This window comes from Harpegnathos saltator, unplaced genomic scaffold, assembly GCF_003227715.2.
Source record: "Harpegnathos saltator strain DR-91 unplaced genomic scaffold, Hsal_v8.6 scaffold61, whole genome shotgun sequence".
NCBI lineage: Eukaryota > Metazoa > Arthropoda > Insecta > Hymenoptera > Formicidae > Harpegnathos > Harpegnathos saltator.
Window position 1 is genome coordinate 363761 of NW_020230438.1, and position 21048 is coordinate 384808.

Consider the following 21048-nt stretch of genomic DNA (forward strand, 5'->3'; position numbering starts at 1 on the left):
CTTTTATCAGTTATAAAAATTGAAGAAACATGTAGTTGAATTTTGTACATCATATTAAGATATTAAGTTTATACGTATCTCTAGGAGAAAGAAAGATATTTCTCTCTCTCTCTCTCTCTCTCTCTCTCTCTCTCTCTCTATAGGAATATTCCATATAAATTTATATTCTTTTCATCATCTGTGATATATCATTCATATATTTAACAAAAGCATGTACATTCAGGCGCATCAGCTTTAGGATATGTTAACAGAATCTTTTTTTCTTTTTTACAACATTATTCCTTTACAATGTATCTCGACGCAATTGATAGACAAGCAAAATTTATGATTTGGATTATCTCATTTGTTCCTCCGGTATGTGATGATTGATTCAGGCAAAGCGTACGAGGACCATATCTTCGAACGTATATAACTCTGTTACTCGTATCATGTACACGGACTTCACCGTTTCCAAGCAGAACACCGTTAGAATAGTAATTAATAATAATCATTATACAATCATTTTACTTGCCGTAATATAATTCAACAGATCCTTTAATTTGGAGCGACGCATTTGTTTGAGAAACATTATAGTATCTGGGAGAAATTTATCGTTTAAGAAATTTATCGAATTAACATTTTCCCTCCTGCTTTCCTCAGTTATTGGTACATTTCATAAATAATTACAGATTCCTTCAATGGCACCAACAAAGAGTATTTCACATTTATTTATCTCAAATAAATAGAGATATCGTAAATTGTAACTCCTTCGGAGAATCTTTCTCTTTCTAACGTTTCTTTCTTTCTTCCGGGAATTTTCTTATTGCAATCTTGTGGAATAACCACATATTGTTATATATATGCACGCTCCACGCTCACTGGCCATAGGTCTGACAGTCGCGCTCCTCGCCTGAGGTCCGCATCATAGGTTGACATCATAGGCGCTTACCAATAACTGTAATTACAGATAATTTCACAGATATTGGTAAGCGTTTTTTATTATGTATTATGATGTCGATGACAATCTGCCCTGAGGCGGGAAGCGCGACTGTTAGATCTATGGCCGCTAGCGGGCCATAGTACGATAGTGCAGTAAGAGACAAGGGGAAGCGAGAGAAAATTCCCGAAAATCGTCTGAAAAGTGAAAATAATTCCAAGCACTGACGTAGGTACTACTTTCGAGACATATTATCATTATTATTATTATTATTAGCGTAACGTTGAAAATTCTTTGTAACTGAGGATATGCTCAACAATTCAATCGAAATACTCTTCACTATTGCCTTCGCTTTGGTATCTCGTATACGGCTCCAACAAGTGAAGTCTGTGTGTACTTGAACGAAGCACGACGTTTTCATAAAGATCGTGCTTGACAGCACGGCCTCATTGATGTTGGTATCGTTGACAGCTGTTTAAGGTACTGAATACACAGTCATATACGGATCTCGAGGTTCCAACATACGTACGGTGGTCTGGACGATCGTATCTACCTCGGCCATCGCGCCCATTCCTTCGTCGCCGCACATAAGTAGTTTTTTTATGCAGGACACTTCTTTGTAACCCCAGGATCTGAGCAGTTCCACCTGCGACATCAAGGTATCAATTATTGCTTGTCAAGGTCGTTCTACAATAGATGTAATAAACTTTTGATATTTTGCTTCAAACCCTATGACCTAATTTCTGCCAAAATTTCTTCCAGTGTTTTCTGCGCTATCAAACTTTACAATCCCCAAATTTTGTTACAATTCCTGACAACGCGGAAAGCGTTTTTTGCCAAAAAAAAAAAAAGACAAATTAGAGGTTTCGAACAAATGGGTAATAGCTTACAGTCGTGTATTATATAAATAAAATCTTATATTATCAATCTTGGAATAGTACATTTAGATTTATGTTCTCTCTCTCTCTCTCTCTCTCTCTCTCTCTCACTCAAATATTTTTCTCTTCTTTCGGTTTACCATGACAGACCATAGATATTTATTTGATATTATTTGATTTAGAATGTGAAAAGAATCCTAATTTTATATAGAAAATTCTTTATTGTACAGTCTTTTTCCATCTCACCTGAGGCGCAGTAGTTGGATGTTGCCACATGTTAAAGTTCATGGCTGGGCAGAAGATTGCTGGTTTCATATTGGTCCAAGCACGCGCCACACAGGTGAGCAGGTTGTCACATATGCCATTGGCTATCTTTGCCATGGTGTTGGCATCCAGTGGTGCTATCACAAAGATGTCTGCCCATTTCATCAGGTCTATATGAATCACCGGATCGCCTCGGCCCTGCCAAGCTGCCCATTCCACTGTGTCAGATAGCACTTGGACACCCGACGGCAAGTCCACATCCTTTATAAAGTGCTTTGCTCGCTCTGTTACAACCACCCGTACTTCCATATCCTTGTCTAGCAACTTCTGCACCAGCTCTGGCAGCTTGATGGTAGCTACACTACCAGTGCAACCGAGCAATACTTTCCTCTTGGTAATATGTGCCATCTTTTCGATTCTGTTGAACTATTTGTTATAGATGATAATAATAATAATAATAATTCACGTACTTTGGCGAAATCTTTCCGCTATGACGTAAGATAAATATTAGAATTTGTTAACGCTATCAATAATCTTAGGCCACCGGTTGCAACAAGATTCAATCGCAGAGATACACAGTGACAGAAACTACCAGAATGCTCTAAATTTGAAGAGCTCCTCTGTTTCGTACAATTCTGCTTGTCTGTCTAGTTCCTGCGCATCAGGAGCTTTCAGAAAGCAGTTTGTAACGTTTGTGTTTACACGTTTCCAATCTTTTGAGAATCTTATCAGGGAGTCGTTGTTGAAAACGAAAAGTGGAAACGCGCGATAATTAGAGAGGCTCAAATCGACCTACGATTACGATAACTTGGAATTCGTGATCTTCAACGTGATCTTCCTTCTCTAATGGTAAATCACACACAGAATCGATGCATCATTTAGAATTTCTCGCTATTCTTCCCGCTAATATCACGGATTCTCATGATAATGCTACGCATGAAGAAGCCAAAGCAAAGTTCTTATCACGCCTTATCTGGTGATAAGAGCGACGCTGTCCGCCTGAGAAACATCGATTCCAGCGATGAAGCACTACATTCGCCGATACAATAAGCACTCTGATAACAAGTTGTCGTTATTCGATTTACATCAAATTGTACTAACTTTTACAAGTCCGCTCTCACGTTTTAGAAGACTACCGCAAAGTTTCATCGACAACAACAATGACAAAAACAACACGACAATCGAATGCGCCAGGCAGGCAGAATCGAGGGCAGTAGGGATGGTCCACGACGAGGACGAAATCTATATCTCCTTGGACTGGTCGACGTTGAAGCCAAGTTTGGACCAATCCTCGCGAGCCATTAAGTTGTGGTCCATACGGCAACCGAGATATTCTCTGGCGACGTCGCGGCACGATTCGTTCCGGTTGTAGTGTTCCGATAAGCAGCGCATATACTTGATCATAATGCCCTTGCAAATGCCTTCGTGATCCAACGGAAAGCTGCCGCGCTCAGGTGGCGTCGGCGTGAACAGTTTCTGCGAGAACGTGTACGAGGACATATCACTCCGCGAAGGTCGGTCGGATCATGCGGGCGAGAGCTCTACAGCCGCAAAATTAAAGTCGAGTCGAGTTGACACACTCATCGACGATCCTTAAACCTCCTTACCCTCAACAGCGGTGGTACGCGATTGGCGCCATATTTGATACTCGAGGTGGCCGTGGCATCTGGCTGGTACGCGCGTACCAATACCACCGACGAGATACTAATAAAGACCGTTAGCCTTACGGGATTTTAAGTGCCAGAAAATCTCGCTGAGCGCTAACGCCCTCTTGGAAGTAGCTGACTGGAACACGAAGCTGTAGCCATCGACGAGAGATACTATAAAGCCAGCGGCACACGGTGCTTGTTTTCATGCTGGATTGCTTGCTGGATGAAAATACTGCGTTCTGATTGGTACATTTCCGAAGATGAATGGTAATGCACCAATCCAGCACGAAAACAAGCACCGTGTGCCGCTGACTTTAATAAAGACTGCTGGCCTTACGGGATTTAGCGTACCAGAGAAATTTCGTTGTGCACTAGCGCCCTCTTAGGAATATCGTGGCCGAAATATGAAACATAGCTCGAAATAAGCATGGATGGTAACAGATATGGAATAATGGAAAAAAGATATCGGAAGAAAAAGATATCAAAGACTATTAATATAGAAAACAGGCCGAATATGTATGTGCGTATGTCTCTTAGGATTGCAAGACGTGAGAAAATTTAGAATAATTTTTATTTTGAGTATCGTACACACGTTGGCATTCCTTAAGTTAATAATTCGAAGTTGAAATAATACTAAAATTATGCGATCCGAAACATATATACAGAGTGTTTCACAAATTCCTCGCTCCGAGGAATCCATGAAGACATAGAATGGATTAAACTAAATATAAAATCCCCATACCATTTTGCGATGTTCGCAACAACCGAACTATTAATTACAGAAATGTAACGAATGAGCACGCGCCGAGATGGTCTCGAAAAAGCAACGAAGCCAAGCGCGGCCCATATATGATCCAACGACAGTTGCCAACGTGCAAGAAGAAGAAGAAGAAGAAGAAGAAGAAGAAGAAGAAGAGGAAGGACAAGCCGCCGCTACTCCTGTTTTACCTCGTCGCTGCTCTTGCGTTAACATACTGATCATGAACGAAGCTACTTTTTCTTTCTAGAGCTGGACGACGATGACGACGACGACGACGACGGCAAGCAAACAAGCAGCCGGTTCATAGCCGACCGACGTGGACGCGGCCCCGCGCCTGGCAGCGAAGCTAATGAGCCGCCCCGAGGCCAAAGAGTTGTCGTCGTAAAAATTGTTCTGCGATACCCTGCGATACAGGTTGTCTCCTAACAATTGTTGCAGAGCTCGTGGAGACATATAGAGCGGGTTAGCAGCCATTCGGGTCACAGCGTGGCCTAGTCGATTCAGCAACTGCTGGTGACATGCGTCGAGAGACGTGGGAGCCGCGAAATAAAACATGAATAGCGGCGTGTTGTCTTTCCCCTCACCACGTACCACGCGATAATTGCTAGCTATTATGAGCGTAGCTAAAGCAATCGGTCATTTATCATTGCTCTTCTACCTAAGGGCCCCTTTAGTTGATACGAAAACTTACCCAGGTCTGTCAGTCTTCATATTACCTCGTCGTATATTACCTGTTGTTGATCAAAATAAGCATAAATAATACCAGATATGAAGTAATGGCCGAAAGATGTTGGAAACTATCAAGAAGGCAACTGACAGTACATTTTATTTGAATTACATTCGAGACAGAAAGATTCGTATTCCCGTTGGCAAAGAAAAGCAAAAACACCACCTTTTCTGACCGTAAATATTTAGTGCCAAAAAAAGCTTGGTACGGAATGTTTTGATTGTTTACTAACTCACAACAAATGTTCGTGTTATCTTCAGCGTAGCTAAAACAGTCGGTATTGTTGTTGCTCTTGTTATATTACCGCCGGGCCACTCAGGGCCCTTTAGCCAATACGAAATTTTACCCAGGGCTGACAGTCTTTAATATATATAGTATATCGTAATGCGTTCAGGAATCTTATGGTATGTGTTTCGATGAGATTACATGTGACAGTTCGGCGGTGATTTTGAGCATATGAAAATGACGACATGCGTTCGCGATTCGAATCTTTCGCGAATTGTCGTCGCGTTGATTCTGTGTTTCGGATATTTTCATGTTTCCGCAGCCGTGGAAGCCGAGATTCGACTCGATGTAGAAGGAAGTGGATTTCATAGGTTAAAAGTAAAGCGTTAGGTGTAAATCAAACTTACTTGCACTATTTATTTAACGCTCTTTCCTGTTGCAGAACGTTGATATACCATGTGACTTTCAAAAAACTCACAAATGACGACTGTCCAGTTGCGATATACCAAGAATTACCTTCGGTTGTGCATGTCAATGTGGACGAAATAGCAGAATTGAGGAGGCGAGGGATGGTATGTGCATTTAGTCATTCCAAGATATCACTCATTGATTTACAATAATAAAAAAGAAAATTGCCATAATGAATCGTGATATTTTACACTATATATATATATATATAAAATTTTCTAATTGCTGTATAATATTGAACCGATTCATGAACTGATTTCGTTATGTTTATAGCATCAATATAGTAATAATAGCATTTCAGAATATAATATATTAATCAAGAATCAATAATAATAATAATATTCCAGAGTACAATATGCTCCATGGGTGAAACCAATGTCGAGTCATTTGCAGAAAAGTCAGGATGGCAGAATGTCACAACATGTGGATCTATAATGTCATTGTCCAGCTACATCTTGACAATCCCTGTTCATCAACGTTATCAGTACTCTCGAGAAACTGGTGGCTCTGTGAGCGTAACTTTGCCAATGCCAAGGTTGCTGCTGGGATGCCAAAAAAGGCTCAAAGATCACAGAATATCCAAGATAAACCTATGCGATCCATGCGTTGGCTTGGCAGCAAAATGGCGAGAAATTCCGTATAATGTATCGAATAGCGAGAGTTACGAGTGGTCAATACCAGTTGGTGACTCATCCCTCTTGACACTCGTCACTTATGTGACTTTGTTGTTCACTGCTGTTGGTGCAATACTCATTGTGTGTGCCATTCATGTCAATGTATCAAAAAATCATCTGAAGCAAGACTGAACTAACACTTAAGCATATCTTAAGGAAATCTCAGGGAACAGCGGCAGTTTTATATTTACAGGTAGATTTTTTTAATGGAATTAAATTTTAATCACTTCTTCAAATGAACATCTCTCGTTTAAGGTAATTTCCAAATTTAAATGAGTATTAGTCTCTGTACACCTTCGAGTGACATCTCGTGAAATCAAATTAAATGTCACATAGAATGTCATGAGAGTAAATACAATTTTAAATTAGATAGTCAAAGTAAAATTACATATGTCAAACTTAATTTTAAATTAATTCTAAATTAATTTTAAGTTATTTAAATCAGATTGCGGTATTTTCATCGCCGCAAAGTCCACTTGATAAATCATGGAGAGAAGAACACAGACGGTTGGTCCCGCATCAGATTTTTAAATGGAGACAATTTGGTGGCAAATGTACGAGCATTTGTATAGTCGCGGTGTCTAGTCTCACGATGTTAGTCAAGCTTTAAGGCGTATAAATACTGAATAATACTTATGTACACACGCTCCCTCGGAACGATAAGCCTCTCAGAGGCTACCATGTGATAATTATGCATACAACATTTCGCATACATATACATGCGGAATAAACACGACACCTATAGCTTAGGGAACAAAAGAAGAGAAAGAACAACATCGCGCGCACGCAAAATTTGTTTGTGTGCTTTCGTCGATCGTCATGGAATTTTCTCAATGTTCTTTAGCTCTTCTATCGTCACAACGGTTGTCGGTGCCTTCGAAACATTGTCCAAAGTACTGTCCCGTCTACTCTTGATCGCGTCGTTCCACGGTTGTATTTTGCTCGTGCCGAATAAAATGAAGATTAGATTGCCGACTAGATATAAGCCGGCTGACAAGAAGAACACGTTGCGCCATTGCAAAACGTCTTTCTAAAAGAAGAAAAAAACAAGAGACGGTAAATTAAGAAGTGTCATGTATAAAACAGCGTATCTTCAGACGCTCTTCACCGCAACTTCACCGGAATGTTTTAAATGTGACGTTTACGATGTGATTGTAACGGCTATACGCTGTTATTTTGGCTTTTAGGCAACATTCAGCCGTCAGGCTAAATAAAGAAACAATCACAGCTTGTAGCGCGCGAGCGATATTTCGCGACGAATATTTCGCTTACCGTGTCCGGGGCGATCCACCCGGCGACAATGGGTGCGAGGAGACTGCAGACATTGGCGGCGGCGTTCGTGAATCCCATGAGCGTACCGGCGAAGTTTGGACTGAGGTCCATGTGATTAACATTGTAACCGCAGTAGGAGGCGATGTTGGTCGAGACCGCGATAATCAGGATCGCCTCGACTAAGCCGGGCTGGTCCTTGTCCACATAGCCCAGCCCGATCAGCGCGAACGCCGGGATCCATTGGCTGAACGTGTTGCAGATCTTTCTGGACGCCTGCGTGGTCACGATGTTCCGCTTGATACAAAGATCGGACACATAGCTAATCGGGAAGCTGAAGATCCACGCTGTCAGATAAGGCAGCGCAGTTGCCAGGCCATTCTGCAATCATCATCACGCCAGCCGATTTGTAAATAACACGGCATTGGGTCCCCATCCGGTCAAAGGCTCAAATTGAGAATTATGCGCGAGCGCGTGCATGTTAATCGTTCCTGCAGCGTGACCTCATCTCTCGCCGTACATACCGAATTATTAATTAATATTCCAATCGCGCGCGCATGCGACCGCGAAGCGGTCAAAAAGCGGACCCGCCATGTCGTGATGCCGAGTCGGGAGTCGGGACACGCGCGAAACGCGTTCGCGTTCGGTCACCGTCGCTTTCTCAGTCGCCCGTCTCAAGGTATTTGAGATTTTGAAAGATATAAATCAGCAATAGAGGACGATCACAGAGGCGAATTGAGATTCCGCCCCTGACTCGCAAAACTTACGTCTTTGATGTTGAAACCCATGATCGAAGTCATGTAGGATGGAATCTCGGTCAGCAACATCCAGAATCCCCAAGTGTGGGTGCACTGCGTAATTAACAGCGCCCACACCGGGAGACTTGTCAGTATCGATATCCATGGAGTGGATGGTCTCTAAAAGAAGGAAACACATTGACACCTTTCTCTCTTGAGGTAGGACCCACTCGAGTGATCTGCGAATGCTTCGAAGCGTATAAACCAGTTTTGTTGATTTTCTTTAAACATTCCAGAGCATTTGCAGTTTCAAGTGAATCTTGCCCCCTCCCCCCCCCCCTCCTGTCCGCGCGCGTCTGTCTGCGCGTTTGTTTCTTCGCCCCTTCCTACAGATTTTCAATTCAAAGGAAAAAACTGCCGCGGACTTCTTAATCAAAGAGCAATATAATCACGAGCACCTTATCTTGTTTTTATATCAGAGTATCAAATTATTATCTTTCTCTTTTCTTTTCCATAAGCGCAGTGGTGTTAATCAATGAGATGCGTCACCTCACTGATCTCGGTTATTCCCAGACTAATCTCAATGTATTCCTTCTCGTCCAGAGGTATGCCAGGATGTTCGGAGGGCGAGTCCTTGCCGATCAGATAGAGGACAATAGCGCAGAGAATGCAAATGCCGCCCCAGGTGTAAAAGCAGCTGGGCCAACCGACAGACGATGCCGAGAGATAGCCGGAACTCAGAAGGGATATTACGTTGCCGATCCAGCCACCGGAATAGACGAACGTCCCTGAGAGAGAAAATAGAGAGGACATATATTGAAATGTAAGATTCTGGTACTTCCCTAGTGCGTGACTGCGCGTCGCGTCGCATCGCGTCGCGTGATTAAGCGACGAATCGGAGAATTTTCCTTTCCACGTGCAAGGTGCGCAACGTGCTTAATCAACTCGGGCACGAGGGTCCGAGCGCGATAAGGATTTCTCGTGCAATCGGCCGCGCGCGTCTCTCGACGTGCCTGACGATCGAATTATTCTTCCGCGATATGTTGCTGACATATATCGCGCAAATATATTGCTGTCTCATTTCGTCGAGCGACTAGCGTCAGTCCTAGTCCTCTCTTCGCCTAGTCGTCTCTCACGACGGCGATTAATGAAAAGCCATGATGTGAACATTGTTCTGAGCATTGTTAACGCGCCCGATTGTACATCGACAGAGTAATATAATCAGACGTAGACATATGTAGATATGTAGAATTTCGTGACACAAGGCTGCCACTCCGCCGCTCCGCGGCAGTTTCGAAACACCCAGCGCAGGTTCCCTGCGAGGCGCCTTCGACGCGCTCAGTCAGTTTTGAAAACACTCCGAGAATCTGTTGAAACGATACGAGAACGATTTCGTTGCGATATTCAAGGCGTTTGACGCGTTGCCGCGAAGTATTTGGAGAAAGAGAGGAGAGTGGAGCACACCGCACTCACCGAGTCTGCCGCGTTCCTCGGGTGGCACCCATCTGGACAATAAAGTGTGCATGATCGGTAGAACGGTGCCTTGGGCAAGACCAGCGATCACCCTGGTGGCGCAGACCGCTTGCCAACCGCCGTAATAGGCGGCCAAAGGGGTAACGATCGTCGCTACGCCGCAAACGATCAGCGCCAACGAGAACAGCTTCTTGGCGCTCCACTGCCGGGCGACGATACTGCTGGGTATTTGCGTGCAGATGTAGCCCCAAAAGAAAGAGCTGAGGACCAACCGCTTCTCCGACTCGGACCAGTCGTATTTCTTCGGGGAAAGCTAGAGAAGGTAATTGAGATAACATTTCTTTTGGATTTATCATCTCGGGAGATGAGAATCTCGCGGATATTGTACAACTATACAAACACTATGTACACGAAATGATCTCATGTGGCGATAATTTCTGATCGATGCAACTAACGAGAGATACCGGCGATTCCTCTCATGTGCGAGAATAAATCACGAAAATACAGATTGAAGATTTGCGCGCGTGCGCGTGGCAGGCCTTTCCAAGAGATTTTCCAAGAGAAGCAACCTTTGACTTGACTTTTGACTTTGGAAAATCAATCGTATTCTTCGACGTTCGCTTTTCTCCGTTTCGCTTCGATTTCCGTCGTTTTCGACCTTACGCACCTCATCGAAATTCGGATTGGCAGTGGCCGCCTGGGTCATTGCCTCTATGGCCACCGACATGGTCACCCTGATCCCGTAGCAGCAGAGAAAGCACAAGCACATGAGCAATACTTGCGTGTGTCTGCATCCGTACCATGCTACGAGAATTTGTACTAATATAATGCTTGTGTGTGTAATATACAATAATCAAATGGAAAGTCACATAACTTTCCAGAATATTTTTAAAGGCATACGGATGTGATCTTAAAGTATATTCTCTTATCGTTGAATAATAATTTCCTATCTTCTGTTCTTTTAAAGTCTTCCACAGATACGAGAGCAACTTTTTTGCCACATTGAACGCTCGCTTGTGTTTTAATACTCGGAGCAATTCGTTATAATGCCGGTGATTATATGTTAACATGAACATCACGCATCAATACAGAACAGCATACAAATGATGGCATTGTCGTCAAGACCACGCGGGCGCGCGCGCGCCCGCGTAAGATGCGTTCAGTCTCGCACATTATTATTTGCGTCTGGAATTCTCCAACAATCGTTGGTTGCGTCAGAGTGTACGCGAATGGTCAATAAAATCTCATTAATCGTCTGTCCGATTCCTCTCCTCCGAGAAAGGGAGGTCGAAGAACGCGCAAAATGCGGATTAATAAATTACTGATCGATCATGCCGCCATTTTATTTACGACATGTGATCTTCGACATGCGAGATCATTTCGAGTGAGCGAGCGAGTGTACTTTTGAGGAAAAAGCTCTCACTGGCCGAGACAGAAAGGGAGAAACCCGATGAGAATACTCGCGGAATTCAATAAACGAGGAGACCTGAGATATCGAGATCTTCCCCCTTTCTCTTTTTCGCTCTATCTTTCGATTTTATCACTTTTAATTTTCAACAATGACACACATCGATGACGTTCTTTATCATTCGTTGAAGTTTTATTTGCTCTAAATGACAAAAATCTAAAGTGCTCAATACGATAAAGTGTGTTTATGATTCGAAATCATGACGAAGTAAATAATACACAAATATATGTGCGGAATGTTGATACTTTTTCCTGTCAACAAAACGTCGATAACAGCATCGATAAAACTCAAACGCTATAGCGTCAATGTGTCGGGATTTACTGCACATTGACATAATTCAAGTTGCACATTTTTAAGTGAAGTCTTATCTTTAATTAAGGCACAAGCATATTGATCGATAATAATGGAATTTTCTTTTCTCTTCTAATCTTCCTGTATGTTACTTTTATATGTCATAGAATTTCAATAGAGTGATAAAATTATCCTCTTAGGCACTTTAAAGCGAAGAGTATCATTATTGCATGAAAATTATTAAAGCGAAGAGTATCATTATTGCATGCTATGACATCGCGAGTGAGTGATTGCATTTTTTCACTAATAACACACACATTTTACCGTATATATGAAGAAATTCATTCTTTACAAGTACACGAAAGAATTTCGCGAGACATATCGAGTTTGTAAATTAATCAAACGCAGGTCCATATCGATAAGTCACCAATCAATTCCAATTTTTTCATCACGAATCTGTCTCTCTCTCTCTCTCTCTCTCTCTCTCTCTCTCTCTCTCTCTCTTTCTCTCTCTCTCTCTCTCTCTCTCTCTCTCTCTCTCTGCCTTTATGGATAGATTTATTCGCACACAACGTGCTCGACGGTTTTCTTCCGGAGGGAACCAAACCGGGGGGAGGAGGGAGGGTGAAGAAATATTCTGACAAGTTAATTAGCAAGCCACTCTTTTCACTAACGATACCTTTCGGTCTATTAGGTGGGATCTTCATCCTCTCCGAGAGCGAAATGATGGAAACTCTCTTTCTTCGGAAAGACGATGCCATTCTGTTATCAGCTTCTCTGTGAAGTGATGTCCGGCACAAATGGTAAGAACGACTACGATTCGCCGATCGCATCCACGTAGCTTTATACTCCATCATCGAAATCAGACACTCCCACTCTTTTCACTTAAACGTACTTAACTTAAACACTGGTAAAGCACGTTGTCGTATTATCGCTCAGTACATGGAAATATAGCCGCTATACAGTAGCTAGAATTTAATTAATTAGTGGAATTAATTGTGTTTATTCTATGTAGGGCTGCTTTTTCTTTAATCTATATTGATATTAATATTTGATTGAAAAAGGAGATATGATTAAAGAATCAAAGTTAGACTTAATAAGAATGTAATGAAATAATTTTTTCTTTCTTGTTTCTTCCCTTTTGCAGCTGATGAACATTTGTCAAAAAATGTGCTCCTGTTTCCAATTTATTTCTATTAGAGAGAATATTATTTTGTTTTCATTTTCATTATCTGATCCATTACTATAAATTGTATTTTTTTTACGACTGCGTCTTCAAAACCAAATGGTCAATATTGCTATTTCTTTCTGTCCACAATGTTCACAGATCTTCCATATATACGTATAGTAATTTTTCGTTAAAATATTAAATACTTCAATTGTCAAATTGTCGATCTTCAGCTAATTACGCAAGTGATTAGATAATATTTAACTTGATATATAGTCAGAATTACAGCGATTTCTTTAGAAATAAGGAACATCTCACGAGACGACTACCTTAAACTCAAATAAACGATTTTGTGTCACGACATTCTTTCGTTCGCGTTCGATTTTACGATTCATAATAATCGGAATCGCCATTTTCTTTTGCCCTACTAAGATAACGTACCTAGTGCAAAATATATGATTCGAATACAGTGTCGAATATTTACATTCTGTCAGATAAAGAGTAACTGAAGTGGATGGCTTCATCGAGGTGAAAATCGAGGTCTGTAGTATATATTATCATTATATCGGTCTATTCACGTCAGATAATTACATGCTTGTAATTAAAGAGTCAAGTAAGTAGCTTTTTCACACCGTTAATTCCTCAAAGATTATTATTTAATTATCTGTAATACTAATGAATTAATGGTCACATGTAACATTTTTATCAACTTTGATCGCCAAGAGATAAGGAAAAATTTTGAGAACAATCGGTAAGGTGAATAAGATTATAAACTTGTATGTAATTGAAAATGATTTATCAATTTATTTCAAATAATCTGTCAGTCCATCAAATTGTTTATCAACGTATCATTAAAAAGAAGTTATCAAGTTTTATTTGCGCCAAATGATGCAGTGAATGTTCGTTAAATAACGCTCGATGACGAATAACGCAGTGAGCTGCATTATAGAACACTCACTTCGGTTACGCACCGAATGCATATCGTCTTTCACACACATTCGTCTTATGATAAAATAATTTTTATAATTACTCCAAAAAACAAAGAAATTCTCCATGACAGGTCTCTTACGACTAATCTCCCGGAAAATATATCATCGACTGTGAGAAGGAACGATCTTTTTCTTTTCTCTTTCCTTCCTTTTTTTTTCTGATCGTTCTTTTCTCAATTATATCTCACTTATATCTCACTCTAACATATCTAAAGCACAGATATATGCGCGACCTTCGATATATCGCATATATACATATATTAAATGTATGCGGCAGTGCACAAAATCGGCCTAGATAAAAAATGAAGAACCGTTCTTAACGCAGACAGCGATTAAAAGATCCGTTACGTTCAAAGGTCGAGCTAATGATTATGAAAGCGTTGACGAACGAACGAACAAAGGGAATGAGCGACGAGCACGTAACATCGGTTAATATAAAACTGAACTGATCAGTACACACAGCAACGCGTACGTGCCCGTCAAAGGCGACAATAAATATATGACGATGGTCCCATAATTCTCATTCTGAAGTCTGGTGCCATAGAACATTCGTTCATAACATTAAAATCAACACATCACATTTAACATGAAAGTTTCTCAGGTCTGCGTTTCGATCATATCGTTCTTTCTTCTCCGTTTCTGCCGTCGCGCCTCGACCTCGTCAGGATCATTCCACCATTGCACTTCACCTTTGCTAAAGATCACGAACGCTAGATTACCCAAGAAGTAGATCGCCGCCGATACGTAGAACACGTTGTTCCACTGATGTACGTTGGTCTGAAGGAAGAAAACAAAGAAAACGAGCGATATATCTCCGAGTTGGTAATTTTTCCAAAAATTCGCTCCTCGATCCGTGAAAGAGTAATTTTCAACTAGTATGCAACTAGTATGCTACTAGTATACTAGTATACTAGTCGAGTCGTTTGTTCACGAGAAGGATTGTTCCTCGACCGTCGATAGTATACCGCGATTGATTGAACACACGGTACGTTTTCAGGATTACCTCGTCGGTGATGATAATCTGGTCACAGATCAACGGTGCGAGTATGGCAACCACGGAGGCTATGCAATTGGTGATGGACATCATGGTGCCGGCGTAGTTTGGGCTGAGATCGATATGATTCACTTGAAAGCCGCAGAGAGAACCGGCGTTCAGGCCTACCGCGACGATAAGGAGGGCAAGGGCATAGGTGGAATTGTTTCTGGGTATAACCGACATGCAGGCTAGAGCGATGGCCGGGCCCCAAAACGCCATCGTGTTGGATAGCTTCCTGACCAAGCCTCGCGACGCGCCCTTCTCCAAAGCGAAGTCGGACAGCCAACTGACGGGGAAGCTGAGTATCCACATCGCTAAGTACGGTAAGGCGGAGTATCCGCCACTCTGTGCGATAAATGTTGCGTGAGATACGAGCGTGTCACAGAAAATATTATAGACGAAAATTTGCAACTTTGCAAAGTGAAGAAGTGCAATAGCTTCGAATCTTCTCTATTTACTTCCTAGTAGATACTAGCTGAGGCAGAGTAACATTACATCGATATTATAATTTTCCATTCAGAGCAATATAAGTATGTGTAATATAACACACATTGTTGAGCGAGGAATTGTATGTAATTGATGTAATGTTGCTGTTAGTCAGTTCGCTTATTGCGTATTCATATTCAGTGACAACTGGCTTACCCCCTCGATATTGAAATTCAACACCTTCTTCATGTAGGTGGGCATCTCGGTCAGTAGAGTCCAGTAGCCCCAATTTTGACCGCAATGGGCGAGGATGATGGCCCACATCGGCCACGAGGTGAAGATCTCTCGCCATGGGGTTCGTAGTTTCTAGAAAAAAAAAAAAAAAAAAAAAAAGAAGACAAAAGATCGTCACGCAAACGCATCGCGATATTTTGAATTAACGCTTACCTGTTTGACCTTAGGGTCCTCTTTTCGTTCAGTGGTCCTCAGACTCTCTTCGATATACTCTTTTTCTTCTTGGGAGATGCTGCGATGCTTGAACGGCGAATCCGCCCCGAGGAGAAAGAAACACACGCTCCAGAGGATCGCTAACGCGCCAAACAGGTAGAAGATGCTGGGCCAACCACCAGCGGACGCGGCGAGAGCGCCGGAAATCGGCAGGGCGATTACCGTGCCGAATTGGGCGCCCGCGTAAGCGAACGTTCCTGAGAGTAGGTGAATTGATCTTATTGAAATACGTATACCGCCGCGATTGGTTTTGCGATTTAACAGCAACAGCAAAGTGACCAGTACGTCACCGCACGTAGAATTTATCTTTCGATCGCGTCTCAATGTCGCGCGTCACGCGATCACATCTCGCACATCTCAAAAATCAAAGATAAGCAATATAGTAGTCCATTTGTGTCTAAATTCCTTTGTTTCGCGCAAGAACAACGAATCGTAATTACTCTGGTCTCGACGTCGCGGGTCCGAATTCGACCCGAAAGACACCCCCAGCACGGATTCTGAATCTATTCTCACCCAATCGTGCCCTCTCGGGAGGCGGCGCCCATTTGGAGAGGAGGGTGTGAACGCAAGGTAACAGGCAACCCTGAGTGAGACCCATGCCTACCCTGCAAACACAGACGGCTACCAGGTTCCATCGATGAGTGACGAACGGCGTGATTACGTTGAAGATACCACATAGCAGCATGCCCACACTCAGGAGCATCTGAGCGCTCCAAATACCGGCGACGTAGCCGCTCGGCACTTGCGCCACTGTGTAGCCCCAGAAAAACGAGCTAAGCGCCAACGACTTCTCCGTATTATCCCATTTATAGTCCTGGTAATAAACATTATTTCGTCAAGTTGTGTTGTTGTAATTTCTGAATTCTATCAGTTTCATTTTTCAAACCACGCACGCGTACATCTGCCCCGATATCATTTTAATGTCAATTAATCAATTTATTAACGTATATAGTAACCTTCATTCTTAGAATTTATTAATTTTACGTATCAAGGCACTTTCTTCTTTAGGAAAAGAGAAGAGAGAGAGAGAGAGAGAGAGAGAGAGAGAGAGAGAGAGAGAGAGAGAGAGAGAGAGAGACACAACTCGTTCAAAGGAATTCGAGAAGGAAAATAGGCTCCACGATAGATAAATTTATTCACGCAACGTGTGATCGTGACAACAATCGTGTGAAAAGTGAATAACGACAATTACGATCCGGAACGAATTGATATCTGTCGATCTTTATAAGTGACCTTGTAAGAACAACGGCAGCCGTTATTCGCACACACGAGGTGTTTAGCTGCCGGTCCGACAAGAAATAGCGGGAGTGAATGTATTCAGCCTTGCTGCTGTTCTCCGCGGCGATACCCGCGACGAAAAGTAACACACTCGCGCGGGATTCGCCTCGATGAGATTTATCTCGTTATCGGGATCTGTCGTAAACCAAGAGAGCATTTCATCGGTTCGCGGTTCGACCTATGCACTTTACTCCCCCCATTCCGAATAGACGCGAGGAAACTTTTTTCCCCGTGACACAGATTCCGTCGTAGTGACGGCGACCCCACGAATTCCCAGAAATTTACGGAACTTTCCGTGACTGAGAGTCCGCTGACCAGTCAACGACTGCAACGTCTAGTCGACGTAAGCGGTTCCGCTTGATCGGTCGTATTTAATAATTCAATAATTTTCGACATTTTTCAATTATACAGGATGTCTTAAAGGTATTCTTTGCGAAAGTGAATACAGATATCAAATTCGTCGCATTGTCATCGTTATATAACAGGATACTCGGTATATGTTGAACGATCGTTGAAATATACTTTGCCTTTCAGAGTCAATATTATTGGATCCTATGTCCTATACGTCGGACGGAATCCTATACGTCGATAAAGAGTCGGCGTATGAAATAAAGGGAACGAGCAATGAGCCATAAGGATTCTTACCTCGAAATCTGGATTCGCGGTGCTTGCATTTATCATCGGCACTATAGCCACCGACATCCCGACCCTTTGGCAGTAGCCGAGCGTCATGCCCAGGAACATGAGCAGTGTTTGAAGGTGCCTGGTTCCAAGGTTATCTGCGAAAGGATCGTCCTGTTATTAGTATGAAAGATAAACGCATCCGCGTCGACGCGGATTATCGCATCTGACTAATTGCCCTCGCGATCCATCTCTTCCTTCTCTTGAACAGTTTCACAGTTCACCTGTGACACACTGTTCTGTTTGCACATTCACGATACAATAACAAAACTTCAGAATTGGTAGATGCCTAAAAATGAGCTGGAAAATTTGTTCGCTCGAGGATCGATCCAACCAAAGGCGCGCACCGTTTTCACTTATCACGCACGTAAGAATTCATTCAATGCCATTGCAATGTTGAGAGATGATCGTTGTCGATGTCAGAATTAATGTCCGCTTGAGTACTGCTACCGATAGTTAAATAACCGAGTTAAGTAAGCTATAATCAAGTTGCTCGGATGCGAAAGAAAAAAGAAGGATGCAACTCACCGCGTCCTTGAGAAAAAATTACAGAGAGCCGTGTATCAATTTCAAAGTATTCAATCAGTCGATTGTGGGAAATGATTTTAACAGCATTACTGATGGTAGTAAGTTACAACAAAGCCATTTAAGTACGTCAAATGAGAGAGAAATAAGTTTTCATTCTCTTGGCATTCTTCGCGCGCAAGTCGGCTCGACAGAGTCGATATAATTTCACTTAAGTAGCAGGTGTGTCACGATAACCCCAAAGTATTATATTCTTATGCCAAAACTTTTAAACACCCGATAAGTGATCGATAATAACAATGATAACAAGCCGTTTGTGTTTTGCATTCGCAATGAGTAAGTACAACGATAGCGAATATCTATAATGTTAATTGCACGGTAGTCTACCGACGATGGAACATGGAATTAACGCGACCACAGGCAAGTGGTAAACAAATCGCCCGTGCAGTTCTGCGGATCGTCAACATTCACTCAAGAAGATCGGCAAAGTTTTACACAAGACCAAGTGTACGATACGCGCGATCCTCGCGTATCAGATAATCTTCCCGATCGGAATGAACATACTCTGATTCACATAGAGATAAGTTATTTGACACGTAACAGAGTAACGATCTGTTCTGGTTTCTTCTTTCTCTTATCACAAAACTCAATTTTATGAGTCTTTACAAAAGTTGTCGGTAATTTGTTCAACTACGTTTCTCTCTCCCTCCCTCTCCCTCTCTCTCTCTCCCTCTCTCTCTCTGCTCTTCTCAATACGCTCATATAGATTATAACAAATTCGAGAAAAAAAATTTTCGCATACTAACATCTATACCGGTACAAAGTAGTTTGCGAATCATCGCGCAATCATTGAACGTGTATTATAATTATGCCGATATATAGATAACACATATGACGATAAAATATTTCGCAATGTACAATTCTCAGTATTTATTCGCCGGAAAATCTCTTCACTGTCCTGAAAATTTTCGTGATTGTAAGCCCGATAAAGAACAATTGGCGTGTTTCATTCCTTTGTGTCATTTTAATCATATGAAATAGAAAAAGACGCAATGTTGCATCGCGTAATACTGGTTTAGCAATTGCAGAAAAAAGGAAAAATGTGATCAGTGTGAGTAAACGTTATGGCGCAATTGTTGATACGTATAATCTCGTATAATAGAAAAGAAAAAACATATATCGCCACTGTGCATTGTCATCGATTATTTAGATTGGATTCCTAATGAAATGGGACGATAACATCGTCTAGATACGTTTTTTCGTAATCTGGAGTGGATTCGAGAAGATCCGAAAGAGATATATGTGATAAGGATAAAACCACGACAAATCGTGATTGTGATTTACTGAATGACGTAAAACAATGCGTCTCGTGATAGATCCGTGAATGATAGCATATCACGCGATCGATATCTGTCACGAGGGATCTGTACGATATTTTGTCCGAACAAGTTGTTTAGTATTTATGTAACAAACATACAAATCACTCGTAATCGTATATGCAATAATTCAAGATAAAACGGACGACAAGTTCAAAGCTACTTTTTCGTTTGAACATTTACGAAGTAGTGCTGCTTAGGTTTAACTTTAAAAATTGTAGGTATATCTCGCCGTATTTAATCGTCGAGATAACCCAAGTCGAATTGCTAAATTCAACGATGCTATTCCGCGATAAAACACGCGCGACATTTTGTCCCGGACAAAATTGCGCATCAGGATAAAGAAAAGAAAGTTGCGTGACCTTTCAACGACGCGTAGTCAAAGGTCATTTCACAATTACACTCGCGTGTGTATGTCTATATGTCTGTATATGTTCGGAAATAGTAATGCCACGAGAGTTATAATTTGGCAGGTGCGATAAGCTGCTTCCCTCGGGCATTTCTCCACCTCTATACGTTTTATTTAATATGCCATTTTTGCGAGAATTGTTATATACGGAAAGAGAGCGCCTTTTTTCCTCGATCGAATATTGACGATTACGTGTTCGAATATATTCACGAATTGTCATTGCGATTCGACATCATGATTATTTGTCAAATGATCGCAGCTCAACAACACTGAAAAATTAATCTAATGATGCACTTTCGATCTCACAATCCGAATGACCATGGATATATACAAGGATCAGACTATCACCGCGCCAAGTCATGATTTGTCCCGTCACCACGCGAAGGAGAGAAGAAGGTGTAAACATTTGTGTGATTGGAGAAACCAGGATACATCTATCTCGGTTCTTCTTTCCCTTTGCCTCTCTCTCTCTCTCTCTCTCTCTCTCTCTCTCTCTCTCTCTCTCTCTCTCTCTCTCTCTCTCTCTCTCTTCCTTCCCCCTCTCTCGCCAATTAATTAATCTTTAATCTTATCCTCTGGGAATCGGACGATTGATTGTTCACGGTCACTGTCGCTTTTCTTACAACTGCTTCCGGCCGGGTTTTCCGCCACAGTCGATGTTTTCCGCGACGCTTTGCCGCTAGATTCGACGTCCTCGTCTTTCTTGCCGATACCGATTGCCATATCGCCGCGTCTCGTTAACCGCACCGTTAAAATTTTATCTCACCCGCCGCACCGATATTTATACGGCGCGCCCCTTCCTTTTGCTTCGTCGTTTTCCCTCCCTCCATCTCTCTCTCTCTCTCTCTCTCTCT

The 21048-nt window shown here is 42.0% G+C and overlaps 5 protein-coding genes and 1 long non-coding RNA gene across 15 annotated transcripts; 2 read left to right on the forward strand and 4 right to left on the reverse strand.

Moving 5' to 3' along the window:
• Positions 1-131: 131 nt before the first annotated feature.
• On the reverse strand, positions 132-3342 carry Ppcdc (phosphopantothenoylcysteine decarboxylase). The gene is made up of 3 exons (XM_011140290.3): positions 3160-3342; positions 2041-2484; positions 132-1562 (listed from the first exon to the last, which is right to left on the reverse strand). The coding sequence occupies exons 1-3, from the start codon at positions 3205-3207 to the stop codon at positions 1392-1394; spliced, it is 663 nt and encodes a 220-aa protein (XP_011138592.1). The 5' UTR covers positions 3208-3342; the 3' UTR covers positions 132-1391.
• LOC105182685 (cytochrome c oxidase assembly protein COX19) lies at positions 2377-3670 on the reverse strand. Its single transcript, XM_025304465.1, has 2 exons — positions 3160-3670; positions 2377-2484 (listed from the first exon to the last, which is right to left on the reverse strand). The coding sequence occupies exon 1, from the start codon at positions 3556-3558 to the stop codon at positions 3301-3303; it is 258 nt and encodes an 85-aa protein (XP_025160250.1). The 5' UTR covers positions 3559-3670; the 3' UTR covers positions 2377-2484; positions 3160-3300.
• A 1901-nt stretch (positions 3671-5571) lies between these two features.
• Positions 5572-9355, forward strand: LOC105182666 (Phosphatidylinositol glycan anchor biosynthesis class X). Of its 2 annotated transcripts, none has more exons than XM_011140276.3 (4): positions 5572-5790; positions 5862-5991; positions 6235-6754; positions 9171-9355. In XM_011140276.3, the coding sequence occupies exons 1-3, from the start codon at positions 5651-5653 to the stop codon at positions 6691-6693; spliced, it is 729 nt and encodes a 242-aa protein (XP_011138578.1). In that variant the 5' UTR covers positions 5572-5650; the 3' UTR covers positions 6694-6754; positions 9171-9355. The 2 variants fall into 2 exon arrangements, with proteins under 2 accessions (XP_011138578.1, XP_011138579.1); XM_011140277.3 differs by lacking the exon at positions 9171-9355 and adding an exon at positions 7007-7079.
• On the reverse strand, positions 7226-12814 carry LOC105182667 (putative inorganic phosphate cotransporter). The gene is made up of 7 exons (XM_011140278.3): positions 12479-12814; positions 10708-10844; positions 10041-10353; positions 9117-9355; positions 8598-8747; positions 7834-8211; positions 7226-7591 (listed from the first exon to the last, which is right to left on the reverse strand). The coding sequence occupies exons 1-7, from the start codon at positions 12654-12656 to the stop codon at positions 7379-7381; spliced, it is 1608 nt and encodes a 535-aa protein (XP_011138580.3). The 5' UTR covers positions 12657-12814; the 3' UTR covers positions 7226-7378.
• A 934-nt stretch (positions 12815-13748) lies between these two features.
• Positions 13749-21022, reverse strand: LOC105182670 (putative inorganic phosphate cotransporter). Of its 8 annotated transcripts, none has more exons than XM_011140287.3 (8): positions 18413-20134; positions 18232-18327; positions 17849-17982; positions 16439-16739; positions 15866-16122; positions 15635-15784; positions 14960-15337; positions 13749-14733 (listed from the first exon to the last, which is right to left on the reverse strand). In XM_011140287.3, exons 3-8 carry the CDS (start codon positions 17945-17947, stop codon positions 14554-14556), a joined length of 1365 nt encoding a protein of 454 aa, XP_011138589.1. In that variant the 5' UTR covers positions 17948-17982; positions 18232-18327; positions 18413-20134; the 3' UTR covers positions 13749-14553. The 8 variants fall into 8 exon arrangements, with proteins under 8 accessions (XP_011138589.1, XP_011138588.1, XP_011138582.1 ...); XM_011140286.3 differs by having other exon boundaries at positions 18232-18330; XM_011140280.3 differs by lacking the exons at positions 18232-18327; positions 18413-20134 and adding an exon at positions 20818-21022.
• LOC112589809 (uncharacterized) lies at positions 15143-16779 on the forward strand. 2 transcript variants are annotated; one of them, XR_003113804.1, is made up of 3 exons: positions 15143-15315; positions 15672-15773; positions 15880-16779. It is a non-coding gene; the product is annotated as an uncharacterized LOC112589809 (long non-coding RNA). The 2 variants fall into 2 exon arrangements; XR_003113805.1 differs by lacking the exon at positions 15143-15315 and having other exon boundaries at positions 15557-15752.
• Positions 21023-21048: the final 26 nt, after the last annotated feature.

What these genes read in the sequence shown, in the direction of transcription:
- Ppcdc (XM_011140290.3), bottom strand. Translation starts at nt 3,207, where the DNA reads ATGAAACTTTGCGGTAGTCTTCTAAAACGTGAGAGCGGACTTGTAAAA. An exon ending in GTGAGAGCGGACTTGTAAAA is followed by an intron (nt 2,485 to 3,159) that starts GTTAGTACAATT and finishes TATAACAAATAG; the next exon opens with TTCAACAGAATCGAAAAGAT. An exon ending in ATCCAACTACTGCGCCTCAG is followed by an intron (nt 1,563 to 2,040) that starts GTGAGATGGAAA and finishes TTGATGTCGCAG; the next exon opens with GTGGAACTGCTCAGATCCTG.
- LOC105182670 (XM_011140279.2), bottom strand. Translation starts at nt 20,600, where the DNA reads ATGTTTACACCTTCTTCTCTCCTTCGCGTGGTGACGGGACAAATCATG. An exon ending in TCCCGAGAGGGCACGATTGG is followed by an intron (nt 16,123 to 16,438) that starts GTGAGAATAGAT and finishes ACCTACTCTCAG; the next exon opens with GAACGTTCGCTTACGCGGGC. An exon ending in TGAATTTCAATATCGAGGGG is followed by an intron (nt 15,338 to 15,634) that starts GTAAGCCAGTTG and finishes TTTATCGCACAG; the next exon opens with AGTGGCGGATACTCCGCCTT.
- LOC105182666 (XM_011140276.3), top strand. Translation starts at nt 5,651, where the DNA reads ATGAAAATGACGACATGCGTTCGCGATTCGAATCTTTCGCGAATTGTC. An exon ending in GAAGGAAGTGGATTTCATAG is followed by an intron (nt 5,791 to 5,861) that starts GTTAAAAGTAAA and finishes TTCCTGTTGCAG; the next exon opens with AACGTTGATATACCATGTGA. An exon ending in AATTGAGGAGGCGAGGGATG is followed by an intron (nt 5,992 to 6,234) that starts GTATGTGCATTT and finishes ATAATATTCCAG; the next exon opens with AGTACAATATGCTCCATGGG.
- LOC105182667 (XM_011140278.3), bottom strand. Translation starts at nt 12,656, where the DNA reads ATGATGGAGTATAAAGCTACGTGGATGCGATCGGCGAATCGTAGTCGT. An exon ending in CCAATCCGAATTTCGATGAG is followed by an intron (nt 10,354 to 10,707) that starts GTGCGTAAGGTC and finishes TACCTTCTCTAG; the next exon opens with CTTTCCCCGAAGAAATACGA. An exon ending in CGAGGAACGCGGCAGACTCG is followed by an intron (nt 9,356 to 10,040) that starts GTGAGTGCGGTG and finishes TTTCTCTCTCAG; the next exon opens with GGACGTTCGTCTATTCCGGT.
- LOC105182685 (XM_025304465.1), bottom strand. Translation starts at nt 3,558, where the DNA reads ATGTCCTCGTACACGTTCTCGCAGAAACTGTTCACGCCGACGCCACCT.